A 22,176-nucleotide genomic window follows, 5' to 3' on the forward strand; every position below is an offset into this window, starting at 1 on the left:
GCATGAGAGAGTGATTAAAGGGGGGGGGGCAAGTGAAAGTAGTTCGGAGGCTCAGGTGAGGGGAGAGTGAATTATAAATGAGGAGATGCACGCACATAATAGACCTAAGGAGAACGAGCAGAATGGCTGGTGCAGAGAGGGGCAAAAAAAAAATTAAATAAAGAGACTGATGTTGCACGAGTGCTCCCGGAACACCGTTACACTCCAACTGCAGATCTGTTCATGTCCTAATGCCTCGCACTTCCTTCATTTCCCCTCCTCCCCCGCTTTCTTTTCCTCCTCCTCCTCTCTTTTTCCTTCATCCATCCATCTAACTATCTAGCAATCCCTGGGAGGCATGGGGCGTCGAGGAAAAGCAGAGAGAAGGAAGCGAGGAGCAGTGCATACATACTAAAGAACCACTTACCTTCCTAGGGCCTCTACATCTCTCAATCACCTCAAACAGGCCTCCTTTCTGGTCTCCCCTCTTCCCAGCTCTCACCCTCCTCCTCCCCTCGCCTCCTTTTCTGCCTCCCCCAGATAGTGCTAGTAATGGGAGGTTAACACAGAGGCAGCGCTCCCATTATTGAGTGAATTTAGCACCTCGGACAGCGCTCTACAATCTTTATTGCTTTGCTGACCCTCTCGTCATGTCCTGGGCGTGCTCGACAGCCTCCACATGTGCATGGCTGCGTGTGCGGTTACACTCGTGTGTGTTTGCGTGTGTGTGCAATATGAGGTCTGATTGAAAGGCGGCGTGTCACGGAACAGAGAGCACACATGCTCCGGGGCTTGTTCACAGCGAGGGATACACTCAGGAGAGTATAACGCACAGCGTGAGTGTGCGCGAGTGGAAGAGAAAGAAACGAGGAGAAGGTTGGAGGGGAGGGGGCTGCAATTTTCTGGTTGTCGCGCCTCCAGCATATATCCTGGCCCCGGCACATTAACTTTTAAAAAGGGTTTTGTAGGACTGTAGGTGTCGACATCACACACACACACACACACACACACACACACACACACACACACACACACACACACACACACACACACACACACACACACACACATATATATATAAAGACTGCCTGGAGTCACACACTCATACACTCAGGGAGGAAAAAAGAATAGAGACAGAGAGAGGAGGGAAAGGGTTGTAAGCGGTGGAAAATGAGTGCGGAGAAGCTGCGTTAGGATAAATGTTTGATGTGGGAAATTCCACTCGGCGGTTTTCACCTGAGCAATGATGTTCTACATTTATCACACAAAGTGGATACAGGGCTATTCACTCGGATCATTACCAGGGTTAATACAGGGCAGGAGACGGGTGTGTCCCGGCTGACGAGGAGAGTTGTATAGCCGTCAACCTGATGATATGTTGTGTTAAATGAGATTGATGCGTGATCATGTGCGGCGGGTTCGTGATCCATCAGCGACAGAGGAGAGAGAGAGAGTGAGAAGATGTGGAAGATAGTTGACTGATAGAGAGATATAGGCTCATGTTTTATTCACAGATAACAGTATCTTCCCTCTGCTCTCCCAAACTGCCCAGCTAGTAACAAAGTGCTGGGATGGGCCCATTTCTCTTCCTCTCCCTTCCTCTGTCTACCCCTTTCCTCTCCCTCACACTCTCTCTGTTCTGCATTCACAGCATAATGCAAGGAGTGAAATGTAATAAAAGTGACTGAACTCTTTGAGCCGCCACACTTGTGATCAATCCCCCTTCCTCTGTCTGCGCTTGATTGCAGGAGGTGATTTTAAAGAGAGCGGCAGATCTGGTGGAGGCCTTGTACGGGATGCCTCACAATAACCAGGTAAACTCTCTCTTACACACACACACACAGACAAAAACACAAACAGCAATATCTCTTATTAGACATTATTATTTGTTTGTGGTTCGGGCCAAGTGGCAGCATCAAAGGCGCTTATCTCTGCTGGCGATGTAGCACCCTGCCGTGTTCGCGCAAGATCTGGGACCCACAAACATGCACGCTAGACTATGTTAGAGCTTTTTATCAATGCAGAGGGTGGAGATGAGATTAGAGGGAATGCAGAAGGCAGTTGAAGAGGAGGAGTGGCATTAAGGCTTGAGTCTGAAGGAGGAAGAATGGAAACCCAAAACAGGGAGGAAGAGGCAGGCTAAAGATCTGATGTGTCTGTTTAATGAGCCTTTCCTCCATTTACTGAACCAATCCCACCACTCCCAGCGACAACTGATAAAAACCACTCAGCTCTGCTAGATTTACATGTGCAGTATCTTGAGTGGAGATCTAGCATTCTTATCAGGCTACAAAGCCAACATCAAGGGTATATTTTCCCTCTTCTCTTCTCTTTTCTTCTCTGTTACTGACCACCACTCTTTTTTTTTTTTTTTGTTCCTTCCTCATCGTCAGGAGATGATTCTGAAACGAGCAGCGGATATCGCGGAGGCCCTCTATACAACAGTCCCAAGAGGGCACAACCAGCTAGCCAGTCTTGGCAGCAGCTCTGTTCATGCTGGCATGATGGCAGTAAACTCTTTCACCGGGTCAGAGGTGGCACAAACAGCCAATCAGGGTGAGCAAACACACCAGGAAACAATTCTGGCCTATTGTCATGGGAAAAGGAAAAAATGTTTATTTGCTGTTGTCCATTTAGGGATGACAGCAGGGTGGGGGGGGGGGGGGGGCGGCAACTGGCATTTTATTTTTCATGTGGGAAATTTAGAGATAGTGATTTAAGAGCATGGAGCAAATAAGAAAGTGTGAAAAAGGAGGACAGGAGGAGGAGAGGTGACAGTAAGAAACGGGGAAAACTTGAAAGAAAGATGGTGAGAGAGTGAAGAATGGAGAAAAAGAAAGCCGTGGATGGAGTACGATGGAGAAATATGAGTGGGTCCTAGGGGTGTGTATATTAGACTGGGGTCGGCCCCTGTCTGACAGAGAGAGATGTGGGTGCAGTCAGTGGTGATTCATCACATGTATCGGGGGAACCAGAGGAGAGTGGATGGACCAGCCTCTGGATGCATCTCAATAATTCCAAGGCGCTTCCTCTGCCCTTCATTTTCATCCGGAAACATTTTTAACCTATCGTTTGTTTCACCCTCATATTAGATGAAAATGTAAACTTAATCAGGGAGGAGCAGAGTGATGAAGAAGTGAGACAATACTTGTGATGAGTAGCCTTTGTTACACTAGAGCAGGGGTGTCAAACATAAAGCCCGGGAGCCAGAATCACCTCAGTAAAATCCGTTTTGACATCCCCACACTAGAGAGTGGAAATTTCAGATGTTCAGTTCCAGCCATTTTTCCCCCACCTATGTTATCATGTTGTATATTGTATAGATATTGTGTAGGCTCACTTTGTGTCTTCAAAGCAGCTCTGACCCATGGGTGCCCTGTAGTGTCTGGTACTGGGATGTTGGCAGTTTGTGATGTGGAGTGATGCATCCGTGTATGAGGGATGTTCCTGAATCCTGTAGAGTTTGAAGGCCGGGTGAACAGATTGGGCACCATTCATGTGCAGGCAGGGCACACCGTCGTGCAGGGCAATGTGCAGGTGGGCGTTACCACGTCACATGAATGGCAGTACCCGAGGCTTCACAGCAAAACACTGCAGTGAAACAATGATTTTCACTTTGCCCGTCAGCGGTTTTAGTGTTGTAGCTGATCAGTGTGTATTTATAGTCTTCCATTTTACATTGTTCTCCTTCTGTTCACTGCCCCTGTAAAGCATGAAAGGTCCTGTCAGAAATACTAGCTTCATTCTTTGTAAATTACAAGAGAGCCGCCAAGGCCTTTTACCGTTAATTGCCTTATCAATATATCTAATTCTGAAGAGGAGCCAGCAGGGTGATAGTCCTCTTGTTTCAGGCGTTGGAGGGGGGGTGCGGCTATATCCCTCTCATATCATTCTTCCTCCACTCTGTTCATTGCTTTTTTTCTCTCCCATATGCTGTCTAAGATTTTCTAAGAAAAAGCAAAACATTTCTTCTGGCTTGTAATGCTATGTCCATTAGTATGAAAAAAGGAGCATTTGGCAGCAGCTGCATGTAGGCTTTCTTGTTTTGGTATGCCTGCCATCTGCTATACCTCTAACACTCTCCATCCCCCTTTCTTTCTCTGTCTTTAGGTTTCAGTAGGAGTACAAGCAGTGTGTCCCCTCATGGTTATGTCCCCAGCTCTACTCCCCAGCAGAGTAGCTACAGCTCTGTCTCCACTAGCATGAATGGCTACGCTAACTCTGGCATGGCAACCTTGGGCACCTCACCCAACTTCCTCAATGGATCTGCAGGCAACTCGCCCTATGCTAGTGAGTAAATACAGTGCATACTAGAGCTGAAAGTTTGGGTGGGGATCAGCATTTTGTAAATGACAGAAGACATCTCTGAGAGGAACTGAGAAGCACGGCAGGAAACAAGAATCGACACGACAGGAGAAAGTATTTCAGTTCAGCTGGCTCATCTGTTTCTTTAAGAGCAGAGTCAAACACAAATCCCCGCTTTATTGGCCAGGGGAGGAGATCACCTAGCACGTCCCAACACCTCCTCGACACACACGTGCACACACACACACACACACACACACCACCTCTGCTCACACACACTCACCCTCTACATTAAAGACTCTTGATTAAATCAATAAACTAATTGCTAGAGAAGCAATTCCATTTCAGCTCTTTGATTCCTGGGTGTTAACAAGTATTTTAACAGGCTCATCGGCCCCACACAGACACTTTCAATCAATGGCCCCTCGGCCTGCCTTTGTAGGTCCAATTTTCATTAATTGATTAGTTAGGCCCCTTCATAAATGGATTATGACTTTATTGCAAGGATTTGTCAGGAAGAGCCATAAAAGCTAAGTGTTGGATAATAACAACAATAAAGGCAGAAGCAGATATCACAGGGCAGGTGAAATACGGCTCAGCTGATTGTAAAATCACTGAAGGGGGAAATGCTCTTAGTGTATTAGCAGACAAAAGACAAACCCGAGAGAAGTGGATGGATGGGATGATGTCAGAGGACATGATTTGGATTGTGAAGAGTTGGGTCATTTGGCTGTGTGTGCCTCTCATGAGGGTGAATTACAGTGGCCACAGTAAATCCAGCTAACGGCTATCTTGTACAAAGCTTTTGATTTCATTTCAGAAGCACTGAGAAGCTCTTTTAGATATGAATATGTTCAAAAAGTTTCTCTATCTTGCATTTGAAATCTTCAATCCACCGTTCCAGAGGGGATGTCCCAAAAGTACAAATCCACATCTAGCCCTTAAATTACATGACATATGGTTAACAACTGTTTAGAGTGCTTTTAAGGTGGTGAATGATGCCTAATGTGCAGTTAAAATGCAAAGAGCCAGTGGGCAAGCATATTGCTTATGTATTCTAATTTTTTAAACCTTGTTGGTTAAAACCTCTAGCATAAATATCTGTGATAAAGTAGATGTGTGGGAGCTTTGTTTGTAAGTTGCCCTGAAAACAAATTACAAGTTACAGTACCTAAAGTTGCTGAGGAGATGTTTATCATCCCCTGAGCACAGGATGAGTCATCAAAACAGATTGATCAGAAGGGGGAAAAAACGACCTCAGGCCATTTTCAGCATTTTCCAACTAAACACATTTTTGTGTAAGATATGGAAAATCTCTTTGCCAAATAATTGCTTAACAGCACAACAGGTAGCAAAACAAGTCTGAGCCAGTTGATCTGAAAACAACATGTCACCCCTCCTGCCATCATCCATTGACCAGTCCCCTTCTGTTCGTCCCATCTGCCTGTCCTCTGCCCTCGGCCCTCTCTCTAACCCCCTTTCTGCCATCGTCGTCCCTTCCTGTCCTTCTTCCCTGACATACACCTATGACGCCCCTTCCTAAAACACCCTCTCCTGCCCGTCTCTCTCTCTTTCCCTCAGTCGTCCCGTCCAGCCCGACGATGGCGTCGTCGACCAGCCTGCCCTCCAACTGCAGCAGCTCCTCTGGCATCTTCTCCTTCTCTCCAGCTAACATGGTGTCTGCAGCCGTCAAGCAGAAGAGCGCATTTGCCCCCGTTGTCCGACCCCAGAATTCCCCTCCTCCCACGTGCACCAGCGCTAATGCTAACAGCCTGCAAGGTAAGCCGCTAAGTAGCCTCACGCTAACTTGCTGATGAATTTGAAATTTGCAGTATGAGCACAGTAAAAAGTTTTAGTAAAAATATTTGCTAGGAATTGTTCACCCTCAAGCTTTAATCCTGCTTTTCCTCACCTCCTATGATAACGTCTCACTTTTACTCCTTCGATTTTCCTTTTTCTTCCTCCACTCCTTTTTTCCCCCCCCTTTCTTGGCCCTCCCTCCACTCTCCTTCCTCACCGTAGATCAGTCTTTTGTGGACTCTAGCAAGTACTCATCAGCCAGCTCTCTGCAGGGCCTGGCCTTCTCCTGAAGTATGTTACTCCTCGCTTTCATTTTTCTCTTTCTCTGTTTTGGCTTTCCACTCCACGCTATCCCAGACCGCTCATTTGCACCATCCTGCCCTGCCCTTCCTTCTCGTTTCTGTTTTTATTTGTCACTCTTGACTTGTCAGATAGTCATCATGCTACCCCATATGTGTTATATTTCCTGTTTTCACTTCCTGCTTCCTGCCCGTCCTCTAGTTGGTGCGTCTGCGGGGGGAGGGTGTGAAGGGAGGTCGTTATGCCACCACGGGTCACTCTGTTCTCTCATTTCCATCGAATGCGGCACGGGGTCTGTTCGTCTGGGCAGGATGTTGTATGGTGCTGAGATCCTGAGAGAGAGAAATGATGGATGGGAATCTTTATCAGAGCCCCAAGCTAAGCACTTCCTCACTTCCTTCGTCGGCGTTGATGAGCTCTGACCACTGTGACCTAAGGGCCAATGGCCACTATGCTCTGATCACACTGACACGCGCACACACACACACACACACACATGCACACACCATTCTGTTAATCCCAACAAGTGGGAGACACTTAGGAAATAACCTGGGAATTAGTGGATTGAAGAGTGGGGGAAATCAATAAGGAGCCAATATGTTATATGAAAAATTTATATCTGTGATGGTTTCTGTGTAAGAAAAAAAAACAGGATAGAGGGAAGGAGTGATGGGGGGAGGTGGCTTGTGGGGAGGCGGAGGTGCAATAGTTGGTGCTATACGGAGGTAAAGATGTGAGTATATCTCATGGATTTCATTTCCATGTTTGAGCCTAATTTTCATCACCTCTGTCATTCCACATCAGTTCATACTCTCCCCACCCTCTCGTTTGAGTCATTCTCCATAATGCACATAATAGGCTTGCACCATGTAGCTGTTAACAATTAACAGCGGCAGCTCTTGCATGAAGCTGTTTAGGAGGCCTGTGAGAAGCTGAACAATGTTGTCGATGCGCGGCCAAGTCAGCGGCAGCGGCGGAGGGAAATGTTTTGATTCCTGGGGCCTCGGAATGAAGAGATAATGAGGGAGAGTCGTCTTTGTTCGCCAGATGCTGGAGCACATTGCTGTTATGTGACTGTTGTGATGACAGATGAAACCCAGCAATCACATGACTGACCTTTCTCTCTCTTTCTTTACCCCTCAATCTCCCATTCACTCCTTCTACCTCCCCCTCTTTTCCCACAAAGCAGCGATTCCCGGGATGATCGTTCCACCCATGTAGAGGATCTGGGATAGCTGGAGATTTGGGAATGTTGAGAGGAAAAAAAAGACAGTAGCGGAGTCTGGTGAGTCTCTGTTATGCTGCAGAGCTAAAGTGAAGGAAGTCAAGATAAAGACGCAGGACTCTGTTAAACTCAGGCCTTTCCATTGGGATTTCATCTGAAGGCGATAGGAGAGAAAGAAAAAGGGGACAATATGAACCTTTTGTGATGTTATTTCCCTCTTGGTTGAAATAGTGTAGCTTCTCTGACACCATGTTGGATGGAGTGTATAGAGACTGATAGTTTGCCCACAGTGTGACACTGACCTCATGAAAAGAGCATTTATTTATCTTTGTGTTTATGCCTGTAAGGTTTGGGTTTGATTACTGGAGGCCCCCACGCCGCCTTGCAATCCATAACTCACACAAACAACAGCGAAGTGTTGGTTTGGCCATGACGTTTACAATAACTTCAGTCACAAACAAAGGAGCTTTCCTTACCGTTTCCGCCTCTCTAAAACCGCAGAGCGACACAGTGGCCAAATGGAGAAGGAAAAAAAAAGTTCAGCAACACAGAAAAAAATAGAAAATCAACCATTGATTTTGCTGCTAATTTTCCAATAAATCTTAAAAATTGTCTAGCAAAACTGCCCCAAGCTGTTTAAACATCACGCCTTGCTTTTATTTTATTTTATTTTTTTAAATCTCTCTCTCTCTCATTTTGGTTGGTTTGTTTGAATTTTAATAAAACTGTGAGGATAGAGCTGTTTGCAATATGCTTTTTCTGCTTGACATGTGAAGACAAGGTGATGATGAGAATTTAGCCAAAACTGACGAGGTTTTTAGTGAAGACTTGAAAAGCCAGAGGATGTGTGTGCGTCCAGCCAGCACTGTAACTGAAGGAGCCTAGCAAATATCAAATTAGAATAAATGCGTGATATATGTGATATATTTTTGTATATATAAAAAAAATGTTCATTTTGGGGTTTTTTTCACTTCTTTACTCTTTTTTTTGCGATAGCTCTAGTTTGAAATGTAAACATTAAATGTCTTAAGGCAGCTTCTCAGTACAGAAGATAGATTTACTGCGTCTTGTCAATATCTCATTTGCTAAACATGAGAAACATGGGTTTGGATACAAAAAGGGGATCCCTGTAAAATACCCTATAAATAATGTATTTATCCCTTGTATTTGTACATTGACTCTCACCCTCGTTTAGTTGTGTTGTGTAAGTTTAATACAGTAAGTGAACACTTTTCGCAGTGTTTCGTTTCATTATTTGCTGTTGTCTCTCACTATTTAAATGTGACTTTTTTTTAAAATCTTTGTTCCTTTTTGTTTTTTGTATGTTGTTTTGCATCAGTATGCCATGCTTCTGTTTGTTGATTCAAAACATGCCATTGTCTATTTTTGTATTATTTGTAAGTTAATAAAAAAATCTTTTTTTTTTCCTTATGAAAATGTTTATTGTACGGCAAAAAAAGTAGCATCCTATTCAGAGTATTTCGTTGAAGTAGATTTTTTAAGAATATAAACACACATTAATATATACTGTAAATCTATATCTTTTTGTTTGAACTCTGAGGCTTTCAGATTGATACTGTTCTTGAACTGATAATATGCATGGGTTCTTCTCTTGAGTGACTCTTTCTTTATGTGTGTGGAAAACCAAGAGAACAAACAAATTGCTCTGTTTTTCTTTCTTTGTGTTCCTCTTTTTTGCCTCCCTCCTCTTCCTCCTCCTCCTCTGTTCTTCCCTATGTTATTTATGCCTGCTTACATACTGTATCTATATACTCTTTCTTTTATTTCTGTCACTGTAATCTTTACCAGCAGTCTAGATGCCTTAACAATGCAAACCCATTCTTCATTCAATCATGTGTACAGTTTTTCTACCCTCACCACAATTGTCTGTTGCCACAGAGGAATTCATGAGAACTTGGGGACAAAGCACAAACCCACTCTGTTTGGTGGTAAAGCCAGACTAGAATACAAAGAGCCATAATTCAACAATCACACACACACCCCGATGTACTATAATACTGCAGCAATGGCACGCTTTGAAGGACAAGTCGGAGCGGCCTTTCTCAGCTGTGCTTCCTGCACGTTCGGAGAAACACTTTTTGTAGCAATTATGTAGCTTTTTTTAAATGATTTTGGCAGCATGATAGTGACATTTCTCATCAACCACAGGATCACAACAGTACGACAACACATGGCTGTTTTTATTGTAGTACAGAGGGGCGCACAGTGAAGACAAGCGCTGCCACAGCACAATTTTAATCTCTACACAGAGTCGTAGGTCTGACTCCAGTATCCGACAGTCAACCCAGCCCCCAGTCCTTCACCGTCTGTATTGGCCTTTGGACAATACAGCTTCATTTCAAGCTAAACAAGACTAAAAAGAACATGTGATGAACCACAAAAGGGAGCTCCTTGGCCCATCAGACATTTCTGTAGTCTTTTTTTTTTCTTTTTTTTCGTGTCTGCCGTGTGTCTTCAAGCTGTTGCTGGACAGAGAATAGGGCTTTTTCTCTCTCTGCTTTTTCTTTTCTAGAGCCTGGTTTTGTTAAGGGGGTAGAAAGGACAGTTTTAACAGAGGCGCCTGCTGACAGACGAGTGTTTTTCAGGCACTTGTGTGCCTGTGGCGGTCTGGGCCAGGGCGGGAGGGGCCGCAGCATATCTGTTTCAAATGAACTACAGAGGTCTGTTGTCATACAATGGCATCTTTGTAAGCAAAAGTTCCATCCCAAATATGAGTATCAGTAATGGGTGACAAAGTTTTTGTATTTAGGTAACAAACAACAAAAAAAGAAGAAGATGCAAACCAAATAGCTGGTGTCTATTTTTTCCTCTGTTTGTCTTTGACTGCAAATACACTGAACAGCTCTATGATATAAGGGAAGAAAAAAAATCTACTGTATAGATTGTTATTGTTTTTGATGAAAATTGAGCTGTAAGATAACTTTTGGAATCTCACAATGTTGAATTAAAGTTACCTCTTGTCTGTGACTTTGTCAGGTGTCCTTTTATTTCAAAATATGCCTCATTCCTGATTTATTTTATGTTACCGGTTTTCTCTGGGCTTTTTTTTTTTTTCACTGAAAATGCCTTCTCCAATTAGCTGACAGGCAGCTGACTAAGAATAGAGGAGGAACGGCTACGGCTTATTCCACAGGTCAGAAACAGGCCTGCATCCTTTCCCCTGCTCGGCTCCTTTCTCTAATGAATCTAATTCATTAATGCATTACTGATGGCATGGTGAACATGGTTAGCCTGACAAGTTTCCTCCTAAACATATTAGTTAATGATGATTCCAAGGTTATTAATTGCAAAGGCACCAGCCCACCATAATTGAGTCATCATTTGCATACCCGGTCATCAGCAGAAAATTAATTTCTTTTTTATTTTTTGCATATCTAATTTAGAAGGCTGCGATTGGATTAGCTCGTGAAAACAGCGGATCCCAGGATTCTGCTGACCTCAAAGTATTCCAGGGTCTCCTCGGTAACTGGAGGCTTCCGCAACACCAAGGGGCGGTGAGGGGGGAAAGCAAGACGACCTGGAAGTACTGATGAAATAAGGGCTCGTAAACACTGCGTGCGCTTGTGTGTGTTTGCCTCCCTAATTGCCTAAAGGTTCATAACAACACACAGTCTTATTTTCCTCTCTCTACTAAGTCTAATAACAGAGTTGATAGTTTGCTGACAAACAGTAAAGTGGGTGGCGGCGTGCATGATTTAGCAGTAAGAGGTGGGATATTGAATTATGGAGGTTGCACACTTAGTCCCGAGGAAAATGAATCCTGGAGCCTAATGTTTTTGATTAGCAAGCCGAGCACCAATGCCGCGTTGCACCGAGGGATTCGGCTTCCCCTAAATGTAGCTTGCAGTGCAGCACATATACACACCTACACACACTGAAACACGCACACACTCATAAATCATAAATACACATAGACAAAAGGTGAACGCATTTTGCTCTTTATTTCCAGCTGCTTTTCAGGCCCCAGATAGACTGGTCAGTGTGGGAGGAGGACAATAGGAGTGGGAGGCCGAGGGCAGCGTGGAGCCAGCAGACCTCAGCCCTCTGGAGACGTAACATTAAAGACGCTATTCCTGGAGAACTACTCCACTGGATAGAGCCGGCAGAGCCCTCGCACATCAAGAGAGGTGCTGTTCAGGAGCTTCTGTGCTACTAGTACCCTAATGAAATATATTAATGCACACATTCCTCGCTCTCCTACTCCACCTCCTTCTTTTTTCTCATTCTCCTCCCTGCATGGACACATGAAGGGAGGAAGAGCGGAGAGATGTATTTGAAAGAAAAACAGGAGTCCCCATGGGGATCTCGGATAAAGAAGAGGAAAGGAAAGAAATGGAAAGGAGAGAGGATGTGAGTGTGTGTGTAGGGGGATATTCAGAATGGAGGCAAGGCTTAGACAGCGAACAAAACACAAGGAGAGGAGGGATGAATATTAATAATATTCTGTGTTGGAAAATAGTCACAATGGACATCATTGAAAGACGCAGAGAGGCAACGGGAAGCAAGAGCCATCCCCGGCCTTACTTACTGAGCGTGTGCGCACCTTCCTGCATGCGCACGAACACGCCTGCCATATTTGAGCACACCTCGAACAAGTGTGTACTCACAGTCGGGTTTTGCGCGCCCGCTTGCGAGGGTGTGTGGTCGTTTCCCACAGTAATTATCCCGATGACTGTGGGTGTCTGTCTATGATCTGTGTGGTACCTGTCAGAGGGAGCCCAGCAGAGCCCGTGCTTTATATTCCCTGTAATTGCTGCTGCTAATTTACTGTGCGTTGGCCTAATGAGTAGGGAGGTGAGGGGCTGGGGTATGTAATGGATGTTAGAGAGATAGAGATAGAGAGATGGATTTCATCACTGGCGGCACACAGAGAGGGAAGAGGGGAGGAGGCCGGCGAACTGTGTGTGTTAAGCAAGCATGTAGAACACTTATCTTTATTGTTCTACTAAAATGAAAAAAAAAAAAAAAAGCAAAAAACCAAAACAAAAGATAAGCTATTTGCCCCTCCAACACCACCACCACCCTCCTCCTCCTGCTTTCCCTCTCCCTCTTTCTCCCCCCTCCAGCTGACAGTACAGTGGCGACTACAGCGAGCGCATTAGACGAGCTTTTTGTTATGTTGATTAATGATAAAAGCAAATCCATAAATAATATAGATTATTTATTCCATTTATTCACATGCTAATTAGAGCTAGAAACAGATACCTCAGAGAGATGGCCCTTTTTTTTTTGTACACCCCCCTCATCTGTTCCGGTGCAGTCAGATAGATAGACCAGCTGACATTCACCCACACGCATAGACAGTCACACGTTAATGTCATTCACACTTTGAAGCACCAATGGTATCTTGTGATGGGGACACGTCCACCCTTCATTTCTCCCTAATGAGGTCATGATAGAGGCCAGCGGTTTCGGCACGCCGCACACACCCCTCTGTTTTTCCAGGCGCACACATTCGGCGAGCGCTGGATTGACAGGGTCGTCTTTGATTGATGCACCGCGGTTCTTCCACATGTTCTACAGCTCACTCATTTAATTATGTTTCCTAAGCATCATTAAGTACCATTATATTCTATCATATTGTAATGAGAGAGGTGGCCAGTCACAGGACAAGCTAATGGTGATTAATGTTGTGTATCAGTGAGAGACGAACGCAAGATTGGCCGTTTAATGACAAAACACTGTATTTAAGTGCTGAATGTGTAAAAAAACACAAACAGAGAGGGGAAATTAGAGAGAGTGTGATTGAAATCAAAACAGATATGGCCTCTTAGAGGTCTAATCTCTCACCTTTCCCTTCACACACACTCAAACACACACCTCCCTCCCTTCCCTCCTACCTTAAACACACACAAACTTCCTGCATTATTCTGAATTGTTCACCTCTTAGCTGCATTAAGGACACTTACTCAGGTAATGCTGGAGCCTGTCTCTGCAGACATAACTTACCTGCTCCTTGAGATTAACCGCTAACTCAGTATTGATGCACTGGCTGCATCACAGGTACACACACACACACACACACACACACCCAGCACACAGATACAAACATCCTCATCTGGTATTGATACGCCGCGCGGCTGTAGGTGTTTCCATTTAAGGTCAGTCGATTGCCTTAAGTATGTAATGTTAGGAGGGGGGTCCGTAAACATGTCAAATTAGCAGTAATGAATGACCAGGCACTGACAGGGGGAACTGTCAGGGTGCACGGCCAGGACAATACATTACCCTGAGTTATCCTAGTCTGTCCTCATTGTAACACACCCACAGTGACTGAGCAGACACGGGGTGTAAACTAGTGGGACCCATTCAGCGGTCACACACTCCACTTTAATGGTCCGTGTGGCTGATTGGTGCCCAGGAGATGAAAAAGACTCGAAACAAGAAGTAGACACGTCACCAGAGCACGGAAAGTTCAGGGTAAAATATTCTCAAAGCAAAGTTTAAAGATTGATGGACACAACCAGGAAGGTAGAAGGGGAAAAATGCATGAAAATAGATAGAGAGATAGATAGAGGACTAAGCTAGAGGGAGAGAAAACAAACTGTGGTATTTATTTTTTCTTCTCAGTGTTGAAACAGGAAAAGGACCTCTGGTTTAATAAACCATGAATCCTTTCACAGAGGGTTTGTATGTTATTCTTCGGAGGAACAGATACGTGAGGAGGAGAGGAGAGCGAAAGAGAAGCAGGGAGCAGCAGGGGGGGAAAAAGAGAAAAAAAAAGATGCTCTGCAGCCATATGAAATTTGCTCTCCCCACTTTACCAACACACACACTTATACATCCACTCTTCAGCCCACTTCCAGGCTGTATGTTAGTTTTGGGTAAGAAGTGTGGGATGAGGAGGGAGGGATACACATCCTTTCCCCCTCCTCCTCCTCGGACTGGAACTGAAGAAGCATAAATGAGAAGTAGAAGATATACTTTCCATCTGTAAACACTCAAATTCCTCTCTCTTCTTCCTCTCTGCATTGTGAAAACGACCTTCTAACATATCCTGTCCACACGGAAAATCATCTGTTCACCACAGGAAAGCGCTCGCATCAGTATGTGGCACATACGCACAACGAGACTGTCCACTTTAATTTCTGAGCTTGTCCCAACTATATGCACAGTACTGTGGCAATGGTGATAAATAAACATGTACACAAGCGTGAACCTACTGTTTCTGTATGTTGTCTCCTCGCCTCCCACACTCCTCTCCACGTCTTCTCTCTCTCTCTCCCTCCCCTTCCTGTAACAAAGGTTACATTGATCATGTTTCTAAAAGAGTCTCTGTATTTCCACATGGCCCAGCCTCTGATATGTTTTTCTTGGCAGGTCCGACTTCTACTTTTGTCATTCACTCAGCATATTTTAACAAATTAGAAACATTAGAAACCGGGATCGCGGCAATGTTTTGGTTTGGTTTCGAAACTCTTACAGTCCCCACAATTATATTTCAAAACACGGGCGAATTGTTTGACAGCCTGAGCGGAATAAAACCCCTAAAACAACTTATTCATTAGAAACACATGCTCTCGCAATTACAGCTTAGCATTATGTTAATGTGTGTTTGCACTGGTTCATTTGTTGTCGTGTGAAAGGCTACGTCGCCAGAGTGCGAGCTCGGGTTCGAATGTGTGCCTGCTTACACGCGCGTGCCCTCTTGCGCGATTGCGTGCCGCATGTGTGTGCGTGCGCGTGTTTAAGGGACAAAGGGACACAGTGCTCCACATAACAGCATTACAGATGGCTGTTGTGAGTGGTTGTGACAGTGAAAGCGAGTGAGTTCCCACTCCATACAGATGTACTCTGAGTGACCTTACAAACACAGTGGAACTAAAACAGGCCCCCTACCTCTCGCTCTCACTCTGGCACACACTGTCAATTCTCACTCAGCCCTTGCGGGGCACTAAAAGTTGTTTCCTGAGCCAGGAATACATCAAGGGCCAAGAATATATAAGCAGGGAGCAGGAGAGATGCATAGCTAGGGTCCAGGAAAGCATAACTTGGACTAAGTAAATATTGGACTGAAGGATTAGTAGCTTTTGCCACCTATAAAAGCAAGGCTGCTATGCCAGGGGAAGTTAACGACCACACGCTCTGACTTTACCGTGGATTGTTTTACCAAGGAGCTGCTGTGGACAAAGAGGACATTTCAACAAGATCACGTTATGGAGGAAAAGAGGAAAACGAGAAATGACTTAAACAATTGCCCCCTTCCTTTCACTGACTTTGAGACAATTCAAAAACGACTCGAGTCAGGAGAGGGGTGATCTTTATGTTTCACTTTGTGAAAAGCCCAGGCCCACCACTGTTGCTGCTACTTTTAATTTTCTTTTGGATCCTCCTCTCAAGTAAGAGAAAAATGCTTAACTATTTCTAATATCTCGAAATTGTATAGCAACATTATTTGCAATGATTACAACAGGTATATGTAAAAGTTAAAATGGTGCTTTTCCATTTTTAATGTGTGTTCAGAGGTCTTGTGGAATACTTCTACATATTGGTTGGGAAAAAAAAAATATATATATATATATATATATATATAATTTGGTATTTTTTGACAGAGCTGCTTAAACTTTGATAAATTCCCAAGCTTCTCAAATGTGAAAATGAAAACATCAAAAATCAGGGGATGTGTAGAAAGAAGGCTGCTTACCAGATTTAGCTAGCACCTTGAGGCTACATTCAGATGGGTTAACACTCACTCGTCGTCTCTGGTTTCTTCCGTGTTTTGGGAACATCTCCCAGTGCCCTTTCATTTTGCTCTTTCTTCTGGAAAACTCGCTCAGTTTGCATGACCCCTCAAACTCTATTATGAACAGACCGTTTAGATTCAAAACAAAATAGCTTGCAATCTTAGCTTTTATTTTCACCACTTTCTCTCCTTGCAGCAAAGACAGCAAAGATTAAAGAGCAAGATTTTAAAACACCAAAATAAATAATGGAGTTGTCTAATGTTTGAAACAGGGAGTTGCAGTCTTTGGTAAAGTTGGAAAGAGTTTTCTAAAATAAAAACTTTTTTTAAAGAAAGAAAAAAATGCAGCTACCACTAAAATATTAAAACAAACAGTTATCCTGAGACATGGACAAACAGCACTGGTATCAGGTACTACGACCAACTTTAAAACTTGTTTTTTTAAGATAGAAAATTTATTTTACTTACCCAGACTGCACCCTCCATCACCATAATGTCAGCGTTACAGAATAAAGCACAGCGCAGCAACTTGCTGTATATATATACTGTGTGGGTTGAGGTAGCCACTATGTAGCGGAGACGTGTGTTTGCTCACTGGGAAGAGGTCATTTAGCTTTGCCTATGTTCTACCTCTTTGTGTGACCCACATAGCGAGAGATTTGGTAGTGCTAATGTAGCTTGCTTGTTGGCAAGAAGTCAAGGCTGCGTTGCTTGCCTCCGCTTTTCTGACCCCACCCAGGATGCAATGGGGTAGCTTGGAGATTGTTTGGGGCATGAGTAGTGTAGGTGGATAACGTAATGCCAAAAACTATGGCGTTATTTTTGTGCCACTATTCTGAGCGCGCGTAAAAAAAAGTTTGCAGGTGTAAGTGTTGCATTTTGAGGAGAAATTTATTTTGAGCAAAGAAAAGCTGAATATGAGTGAACAAAATTCATTCCTGCATGCAGAAAATGTTTTTCAGTGTTTGCTATTATCCATACACACACACAATAGCAGCCCCTCTCGCTCAGTTTTTATATTTGCGCTCGCCCGCAATGTGTTGCTCGCGCTCTCAACATTTCTGCCCATGCGCGCTCAACTCTTTATGTATACCGTTATATTTGTGCCACAAAACCAGCCAATCACAGACTGACTGAAAAATCTGATTGGCTGTTTTGGTCTCCAATCAGCTCGAAATGACGAAATGCAATATCCCAGAATCCATTTCGTCCAAAACTCAAACAAGGCAGTGGCGGAGGAACACAGAGTGGCAGAGTTTGAAATATTACTCTTTCTGGGTCACAAAATAAACTTTTCAGATATTTTCATGCGAGAGTGGTGCTGTGTAAACTTCTAATATCTGCTTGATTCATCAAGACATCACATAAGTGCTCTAACGTTTTCAGAGATGCCTGTTACCCACCAGCTGACCGGGTGGTCACTGGTGGGTCACTTTATTCTATTTAGTAGGAAATAGAAATGCTTGATACATTTTAAAACATACAATAGACCACGGTTTGGGCGAGATACAAGTGCGTCTTACGAACATTGCTTGGAGTGCAGTAGGACGTGGCTAAAGCAGCGGTAAGCTACATCGATGCTACATCTTTTCAGCGAGAAAACAAAGTTCATGCTACTTAATGTCAGATCATTAAGACAGAGAACAACCAGTGATTAGTGACGTTACCCTGATGTCTTACTGCTGAGAACGCTACATTAATGCTAGAGTCGCTGTGTGTGTGGGTCACCCAGAGACAGTTGGAACATAGAGCACTGCTAAGCAAACAAGAAACGACCTCTTCTCAATTGGTAAGCACATATTTCTGCTCATAGCGGCTACCACTACCCACACAGCAGTTATATTTCAGCATTACATCACTCTGCTGTCTGGGTAGTGTACCTTTATCAGTTAAATCTCTTCACACATCACTGATCCCCTTGATTACACCTTGTAGATTTTTATTTTTTTTGGGGGGGGGGGCTTTTTCACACCGGAAAAGTCACTATCACAATATTTCACCAAAATCGTTTCACGTATGTCTTAAATTAGGTGTTCCTAGCCTTAACACAGCTAAATCAAACACTAAACCGTTGGTGGTTGAATTCTTCGTAGGTATAGAGAGGGACAGAATTATTAGACCCCTTATGTAATTTAAAGTTTCTGTCAAAAATCTTTCCAAATGCTTTTTTAACAGCGCAAGGGAATTTCAACATAACACTCCTAAACATACTATGAGCAGTGATGTGCGTTAACTTTGTAATGCTCATACCTTGTAAAATCATGTTAAAACAGAGGTTTATCTTCCAATTTACACACAGTGTAAAAATTCCAGCAAGAGTTTGAGCTGTAACATGAGAAAGCAAGAAATCAGATTAGACTTCAGAAAAAGAATTGTTGATGCTCTCCAAGCAGGAGATGGATGTACAAAGTTATCGCAGCAAGTGTCAAGAACTGGAGTTAGAAGCCACACAGTATTCTGTACTGTGTGGCTTCTCACTTCTCACTCCTCACTCAAACCTGAGGTAGGAAGTGAAAGATTTCAAAGACTGTGGAACAAAAGCTAGTGAAGGATATATCTAAAGACTCCATAACAAGTGCCAAGGCACTAGTGAATGACTTAGCCAAGCTGGGAACTGTCTCAAAGAAGGCAATTACTAGAAGCGTGAGAGGTTGCACCCTAATAAATATTTTAACTTTTGCAGAAAAGACACTTTCAGGCCGATTGAAGTATGCTAAGGACAACCCGGAGAATCATTATGGATGCTGGAATTGTGTCCTCTGGTCAGATGAGACAAAACTACAACTTTTTGTGCCACAGAGTTGCTGCTTATGTTTGGAAAAAGAAGGGAGTGACGTACAACCCAAAAACACCATCCCCACCGTGGAACACGGTGGTGGGAGTATTATGCTGTGGGGATGCTTCTGTCCATCTGGAACTGGAAATCTCAACAAGGTGGAAGGAATCATGACGGAGAAGGATGTGTGAAGTTTTTTAAAGAAAAACTCAAGCAGGCAGTAGAAAAACTTGTTGATCTCAGTGCTGCAAAAAAAATTGAAAACTGGTAAGTATCTATTGGAAAGGGCATAAGAGAGAACCCATCAGAATTCTTAAGTTAAGGCTTGCTTTGTGTATTGTCCTTGCATATTTTGTTTATATTTATTTGGTTACTCATTCTTGTCTCTTATTCTAGTACCAGGAGTACTTGCATCCATCTGATGTTCTTTACCTTCATCTAATTGTCTTCTCCGTGTATATAAGTTTTTCCCCCCATGTCCTCTGTGAGATCATCTAATCTTTCCATGTACTTGCCCCTGTTTTGTCTCCTGGTTTTTGCCTCTGCTTGCTCTTTTTGGTTTTGCTTGCCAAATGAAACTGATCAGCCATGTCCCTTTCCATGTGCTTTTACTTCATACAAATTGCAAATTCTAACCTAGTCTGTAGAATTGTGCATTTGGGTGCACCCTGCTTGTCATCACTGGCTGAAAATTAGTTGACAGCTACTTCCCTTGTGCTACATAATCAAAATGGTGATCATGCAGCATATGGAGCACTGCATATTTGGAAACAATTAGCACTCCATACTGAACCATCATGGATCTCATATTGTTCTAGGAGTGCAATGAAAAATGTCTGTTACAATTATGATTAGTCATGGCATATGGCTAAATACACTCAAGGGCCATTTAATGTGTATCTTCTTGAAGACTCTCCCAAGACAAGGATAAAATAAACAGTAAATGTAAGTAGAATGAGAAAAAAAACGATCCCATACATCCCTTAGAGTTATGACTCTTGGTCTCCATCAAAGTACAAAAAGATACTTTTCCGACCCCCTGTAATTTCTGTGCAGTCCCTCATTGTGCCTCTCTGTTTTCTTTTTAAATACAAATATATTTTTAAAGGGTATGTCTTGGAGAACTCTTCTGCTTGCTGTGATGTTGAAGCTGATTTTGATTTTTTTTTTTTTTTTTTTTTACTTTGCTTGCTCATTCTTTTATTCATCCTCTGAGCCAGCTCTTTTTCTGGTGGTGGATTGTGAAACAACAAGAATGTTTTTTATCTTCGTGCGGTCTCACCCGCAACATTTGTTTCCAATTTGACAGATTTTGGAACAGAAATTCTTGGGAGAGAAACTGATGGTTGCATGATGGTTCAAAAATAAGCTCTTTGCAAAAGTCCTCCACCTATTCCTCAAATCTCCACCCCCACCCCCCTCTCATCAGCGCTCTAAGGCTCTCTCCACTTTACTTCCTGCAGCCCTTCTCTGCTTTCCTCTATTGGTTTAAGTCCAAACAAAGTCACCTCATCGTGTATTGTGGGAGAGATTGTAAAGTTTTCATCGAGTCCATGTGGAAGTGATTTGGCTGTAATCTCCAGTAATTGTGACTGTAACACAGAAACAAGCTGGAACAGATTGGCCTCATATTTTTTCTTCAGGGTCACTATGGGCTTATCTCAATATTTAGCGACTTGCCTGATTGAGTTATCATATCACATTTGCTGTTAAGAGCTGAGTGATGTCAACAAACGTAACTAGAGAGCGCAAGATGTTGCTTTAAATCACAGAGAGGAAGGTTCCTGTTTGAAGAAAGCACACACATCAATGTCAGCGTGACCCGCGGAGACCCGACTTTTTAAAATGCATGACATTTAAGAGCGTTGGTGGAGATGTGAAACAGAAATGCTGTTAAAAAAGGCACCATTACAGCATGACCTATCCTAGATCTGAACCCAGTTTCCCCCGACCCATGTCACACACACACACACACACACACACACACACACACACACACACACACACACGCGCACACACACACACACACACACACACACACACACACACACACACACACACACACACAGAGAGAAGTCAAGAGCACTCTGCTCAGTTGCTGCTGAGGTGCAAATGGTTTGCCTCTATGCATCATTGACCCAACGCTGCTCCTTCACCTACTCTCACTCCTCTGCCTGCTCCTTCTTGACTCTGTCCATCAGTGCTCCACCTCACTCACCCCTCTCTCTTCATATGCACTTTTTGTCTCCCGTGCCCTCTTCCTCCTCTTGTCTCTTTGTCCTCTGTTCATGGTACTTTTTTCTTTTTGCCATTTTTCCAACTCATGAATTGTTTTCTCTATGCTCCCTCATCTCAACGGCTCTCAGTCACACGTCCTGATGAATGAGTAATCTTGTTTCATTGTACTCAGCCATGCCTTGCCCGTGTTCGATAATGGCTCATTTGATTCTTTCCCACTAGCGTTTGGTGGATGGCAGAGACTGGGAGCTGGGAGCCGTGCAGTTATCATAAAGAGCATGTCAACTGTGAAGCCACAAAGCCTGCGAGTGATTAAAACCCTTCAACTCAGGGTTACTTCATCACGATCATTAGTCTTTTCTTGTCCTACCTTCTGGCTGTAAAACCCACACAGCCTAACCCTCCCCGTCCGTTAATAATATTCACTCAGCTTCTGATACATTAGCCAGTGAATGATAGGGCAAAGCCCTGGCCTAATTGCTTTTCTTCTTGTAAAGTCTCAATTCATTTTTGCTGAGATGTGTGCCTATAGTGTGCACACGTATGAGCCAACACACACGCACGCACAACCTGAAGCGCATACTTTCACACACTTGCACTTACACACAACCCCACCTTCCCACTGCTGTTTTATGATGGATGGGGCTGAGGATGCACGGGGGAAGGGGTGGGGGGATAGACTGTAAGGCTGCGTGTATGTGTGTGTGTCTCTGTGCACGAACAAGTGTGTGTGTTGGTTGGAAAGAAAGAAAAAAGGAGAGGGAAAGAGAGAGAGAAGCTGAGCTGAGGAGCTCTGATTAACGACACAGAGAAGAGATCCCAGAGGAGTTGGGGGAAGAGCAAAACTAT

The 22,176-nt window shown here is 43.7% G+C and overlaps 1 protein-coding gene across 1 annotated transcript in view; it reads left to right on the plus strand.

Moving 5' to 3' along the window:
• Positions 1-6,374, plus strand: part of ebf1a (EBF transcription factor 1a) — a 50,632-nt gene extending 44,258 nt beyond the window's left edge. The window contains exons 12-16 of the mRNA XM_085364226.1: positions 1,728-1,793; positions 2,373-2,535; positions 4,090-4,269; positions 5,866-6,063; positions 6,307-6,374. Coding sequence (XP_085220352.1) covers positions 1,728-1,793; positions 2,373-2,535; positions 4,090-4,269; positions 5,866-6,063; positions 6,307-6,374 — 675 coding nt within the window. The remainder of the gene's footprint in view (positions 1-1,727; positions 1,794-2,372; positions 2,536-4,089; positions 4,270-5,865; positions 6,064-6,306) is intronic.
• The last annotated feature ends 15,802 nt before the right edge of the window (positions 6,375-22,176 follow it).

This window comes from Diplotaxodon limnothrissa, linkage group LG2, assembly GCF_057381915.1.
Source record: "Diplotaxodon limnothrissa isolate DT_005_m linkage group LG2, D_limnothrissa_male_GT1.1, whole genome shotgun sequence".
Taxonomy (NCBI): domain Eukaryota; kingdom Metazoa; phylum Chordata; class Actinopteri; order Cichliformes; family Cichlidae; genus Diplotaxodon; species Diplotaxodon limnothrissa.